Below are 4,993 nucleotides of genomic sequence, written 5' to 3' on the forward strand. Positions count from 1 at the left end.
TGAGTATCACATTTGTTTTAAAATCTCACAACTACTTCTTGGAGGTTAAGACATTTCGTTTTCTTGATTTTCAAACATAAAAAAAAATAAAAAATAAATAGAGGTCATTTCCCTAATTCAAAACTTACGGGTCCTTTGGTTAAATCTTCTCTTGCTTTCCCCTTTCCAACCAAAAGCAACGGAAAATAAGTGTAGTAAAAATTGAAGCGGGAAAAGTCACTGTCTCACTGGGGACAGTTGCGAGGAGTAAAGACAGTGAATAATTAAATGATATTCCGCGGACCATTTTCTTCTGCATTTCCTGAAGATAAGATGGACACAGTACCCTCCACACACATTTCATGTACTTCCAATCCCCTAATTTTAGGGTTTTAGAGCATATTCCTTTTATACTCCTTGTTTGTTTTCACTATCTTCAATAATATGGCAGCTCACACTTCCATTTTCCTCAAAATCAGTTTTCCCGGTGCAGAACCTTCGCTATTCAATGCCCCAATTCGTAATAGAAGAAGTTTCTTCAGGTTTAGCAGAATCTTCGTTGTCTCTTCGCATACCAATCAGAAGATTCTCAAGCCCAATCGCAAGTCTAGGTTCGGCCAGCCAATTTCTCCTTATGACTCTGACTCCGACGCTGCCGACGCTGACGGTTTTGAAGATGAAGAAGAGGAAGAAGACGACGTTTTGACTTCTGACGTGAGTTATTTCAATTGCTAATTAATTAATAGTAGTATGTTTTATACGTGTTTAATAAATGTAGCTGAGAACTTCAATTGCTAGTTGATTATATTGAAAATTCATAGCAACGTTCATGATAGAAATAGAAAAACAATTGTATATTAACCATAACCAATAAATATACTCTGTAATATTTTTATTGTTTATATTAGTTTATGGTATTAAATTAACTACCCTTAAAGATAACACTTTAATTGTTTAATATTGGATCCTATAGTTAAATTAACTAAACCTTGCGCAGGTAAGTTCAACTTAACACAGCAAAATTAGTCGGGTAAATCTCTTGGGGAACCGGAATGTACCTCTGCAATTTATGCTATTTAGTATGAGGTACAGCTAGCTTTTTGCTGAATGATGTTACCTAAATTTTAAATCGCTAGGATTAAAAGAAATTACTTGCTGAATGGAAAAAAAACAAGTTTTGGAACAGAGGGCAGCACATACTTCGGTTATGGAGTTGTATCTTTTTGCACAAAGATAACACTCTTATGCTAGTGCAGCATAGACTCTACCTGCTTTATCTTCAATTTCACAATGATGACTGTTTGGATCTTGTATCCTCAAATTGCTTGCTTGTTACAAACTGAGAAATGATGTCTTAATTTGATCTGTTCACATTAGAACACTGTTTAGACAACCTTGTTTGAGTTTTTTTGGGGTTTTATTCTTGATTACTGATGCTACAGTCTCCTTCCCCTGCCCCTCCCCCTCCCGCTTTTCTTTCATTTGAGGAAACTTGATGCTTCTGCCTTTCCTGTTTTATTACCGTGTCTTAATCGCCCAGGATGAATCTCTAGATGTTAGAGTTTCTGGCCACGATAGGCAGCGCCAGAAGTTTCAGAATGCAGCACACATCAGACGAGGTATGTGTCCAGTCTTTTCATCTTAATGGTTGGAAGGAACACAAATTACATGCTATGTGTGTCGTGCAGACGGTCATCACCATCCAGAAAGAGGATCAGGTGCAAAGTTGGGACACCAGAGGCAAACTCCTGAGATTACCCAAGGCAAGTCGAACAATAAAAGTGATGAAAATTCCCAAGAGTACGCTAAAATGCTTCAACTAAACTGACTAAGCATAACTTTCTTGCATGCAGATTGCAGAGAAAAGGTATTAAATGTTAGCATGTCAAGCTCTAAATTTTGCTTCAACCATAAGCTGCGAAATTATGTCTTGTGACATTGTAGGAGGCAAGGGAGAGCTTGGCTAAGGACAGATTTAGTCATCTAGCAGAGGAACTAGATCTGGATGAGAGATGGTTTCCACTTCTTGATTACCTAAGTACTTTTGGATTTAAGGACTCTCACTTCATCCAGATGTACGAAAGGCACATGCCTTCCCTTCAAATAAATAAAGGTTCTGCACAGGAAAGGTTGGAGTTCTTGTTGAGTGTCGGTGTCAAACATAAAGACATCAGGAAGATAATTTTGAGGCAGCCTCAGATTCTTGAATATACTGTGGAAAACAATCTGAAATCCCATGTCACATTTTTGGCTAGTTTGGGAATCCCAGACTCAAGAATAGGGCATATAATTACTGCTACTCCATCCCTTTTTTCCTATAGTGTGGAAAATTCATTAAAACCCACAGTGACATACTTGCTTGAGGAGGTTGGTATCGAGAAGAATGACCTCGCTAAAGTTGTGCTGCTAAGCCCTCAAATTCTGGTGCAGCGGATTGAAACTTCATGGACAGCCCGCTACAATTTTCTAACTAGAGAATTGGGTGCACCCAGAGATAGTATTGTCAAAATGGTTAGGAAGCATCCTCAATTACTTCACTACAGCATTGAGGATGGATTGCTTCCCCGGATTAAGTTTTTGAGGAGCATCGGAATGCACAATTCGGAGATAGTGAAAGTGCTGACTAGCATGACGCAGGTCAGCTTTATTGCCTTCTGCAGTTTATTTCTTCACCTGTGAGTATGGTTGGGTTGTCTCACCAATTTAGAAAATGCTGCTCCGTCCTACTCATAGAAATCGGGGTTTTTTACATCTATCTCCTATTTTGCATAATATTCTTCTCCTTCATAATAGATTTCCTAGCATAACAGACTTTAGTTAAAAATAGTACTATTAGAAAAAGGGATGACGTTTCAGAGAATTAGAGCTGCACTAGCATGGAAATCTTCAATATTATGGAAGATTTCTCGGTCTTTTGATTTGTTAGATTATAGTGGACATATATTCACAATGACTGTACATGCAGGTGTTTTCTCTATCACTTGAGGGGAATCTGAAACCTAAGTACTTGTACTTGGTTAATGAACTTGGCAATGAAGTGCGATCATTGACTAAATATCCAACGTACCTAAGCTTGTCGCTGGATCAGAGAATTAGGCCACGCCATAGGTTTTTGGTTTCTCTAAAGAGGGCTCCGAAGGGACCTTTTCCATTGAGTTCACTGGTCCCAACTGATGAATGTTTTTGTCAGCAGTGGGCAGGGACTAGCTTGGACAAATATCTTGATTTTCGGCAGAGATTGCTTCTAAAAGAACTTGCCAGAAAATATGAAAGACGATAATGTGTTTGAGCTCACTGGTAGCAGAGCTTCTGCCCTGTGACTTATGATAAGTTTGTGAAAGGATTTTGAAGCACTTAGGCGAAAATTAAAGATCAATACACATACCCAGGTAGGCAAGCATCTGTACTTATGTTGTTCAAACACTTTCTTTTTTCTTAACTTGATACTGAATAATCTTCTATATCTTTTAATCCTTATAATTCACGACAGGAACCAGGTCATTTCTTCTTTACCCAGTTAAGACATACAATTTCAGCTGTTGAAGTGTGACTTTTGCTCTACCTTGAGATTTGAAGTCAAATTGCACGAACAGAACCATATATTTGAAAGGTGAAGCATGTGTTTTTTTTATAAATTTTTTGGGAATTTAATTGTAAGTGTAATTATATATAGATACAGTGCTATATTGTGAAATACTGCACAAAATTTTGACATCATCTCTGCCCTTCGAAAAAATAGCACGGTATAGCCAGTTTTCGGACTGGTCATTCAAAAATAGCCAGCGTTTACGAAGTCAATGAAACATAGCCACTATTTTGCTGCAACAGAGACCGGTTCAGCATAATCTACTGGAGTTCGGTGCACTTGTGTATGAACTCTAGCATATTATGCTGGACCGGTATACTTTGCTGACTCCAGTATAATATACTGGAGACTAGAGCACCGGTGCTCCAAACTCCAGTATATTATACTGGACAATTATACTTGCTGGAACTCCAGTATATTATGATGCAGTTCTAGTGTAATTATGCTGGAACTCCATCATATTATGCTGGAGTTCCAGCATACTTATCCTGGAACTCCAGTATAATATGCTGGAGCTCAAGCATACTTATGCTGGAACTCCAGTATAATATACTGACGTATTTTCCGGGTTTTGAATAGTATTTTCGCTCAGATTTATTTTTACATGAAAAGTGGCTAAATTTCGATTACTTTTGAAACTGGGCTATTTTGAACGACCAATTGTAAATCTGGCTATTTTTTAATATCTCCCGTGCCCTTCAGGCTTTCGTAATCTGGGGCCATTTTACTAGACTTTTGTACCTTGCTGCAAATTTTCACAAGGCAGTTTTGTAGACTTTTTCATTTACCGAGAGAATCTCAGTTAAGAATACTTATTGGAATTGATTTGTTTTCTACTACTCTATTACATTTGAAAATAATTTTGTTTTGATGTGGTGCATAATATGAGTGCAAAAGTTGTAAAATGATTCGGTAAAAAGCTTCTTTTATCCTTTGGCCGTTCAAATTATAATATTTAGACATCTTTCTATTGCTTCAGACAGATGCAGCATTTTTCTGTTTCTTTTCCTTTTTTCCTGTGTATGTTGGACAGTCGGCGCCGCAGATGCAGGTTGTCTGTCACGACTCTAAACTCAACTCTGTCGTGATGGCGCCTATCGATGGTACTAGGTCAGCCAACTATCACAATGCTTCAATAATTCATTAAATGATAAGCCAAAGGCCTTTTTATAACAGGATTCTTCATAAAAGAAATATGAGTTAAATTCAATATAGAAATACTGAACGGAAGCCTCAAACATCGGGGTGTCGCTAAGTCATGAGCATCTAATAGAACTGGTCTGACCATAGCAAGATTTAACATACTCTGAAATTCAAAATACAACTCAAGAAAGATAGGGAAGAAGAAAAGCAAGGTTGCGAACGCCGGGCAGCTACCTCACTATTTTCAAACTGCTGCGAGGACTATCAACAACCTCCCCGATCAAC

General features: G+C 37.9%; 1 protein-coding gene across 1 annotated transcript; it reads left to right on the plus strand.

Moving 5' to 3' along the window:
• The first annotated feature begins 289 nt into the window (after window positions 1–289).
• Window positions 290–3,757, plus strand: LOC104212284 (transcription termination factor MTERF9, chloroplastic). Its single transcript, XM_009761503.2, has 7 exons — window positions 290–693; window positions 1,520–1,598; window positions 1,668–1,742; window positions 1,833–1,846; window positions 1,924–2,616; window positions 2,945–3,368; window positions 3,470–3,757. The coding sequence occupies exons 1-6, from the start codon at window positions 424–426 to the stop codon at window positions 3,257–3,259; spliced, it is 1,446 nt and encodes a 481-aa protein (XP_009759805.1). The 5' UTR covers window positions 290–423; the 3' UTR covers window positions 3,260–3,368; window positions 3,470–3,757.
• Window positions 3,758–4,993: the final 1,236 nt, after the last annotated feature.

The sequence above is a fragment of the Nicotiana sylvestris genome, chromosome 6, assembly GCF_000393655.2.
Source record: "Nicotiana sylvestris chromosome 6, ASM39365v2, whole genome shotgun sequence".
NCBI lineage: Eukaryota > Viridiplantae > Streptophyta > Magnoliopsida > Solanales > Solanaceae > Nicotiana > Nicotiana sylvestris.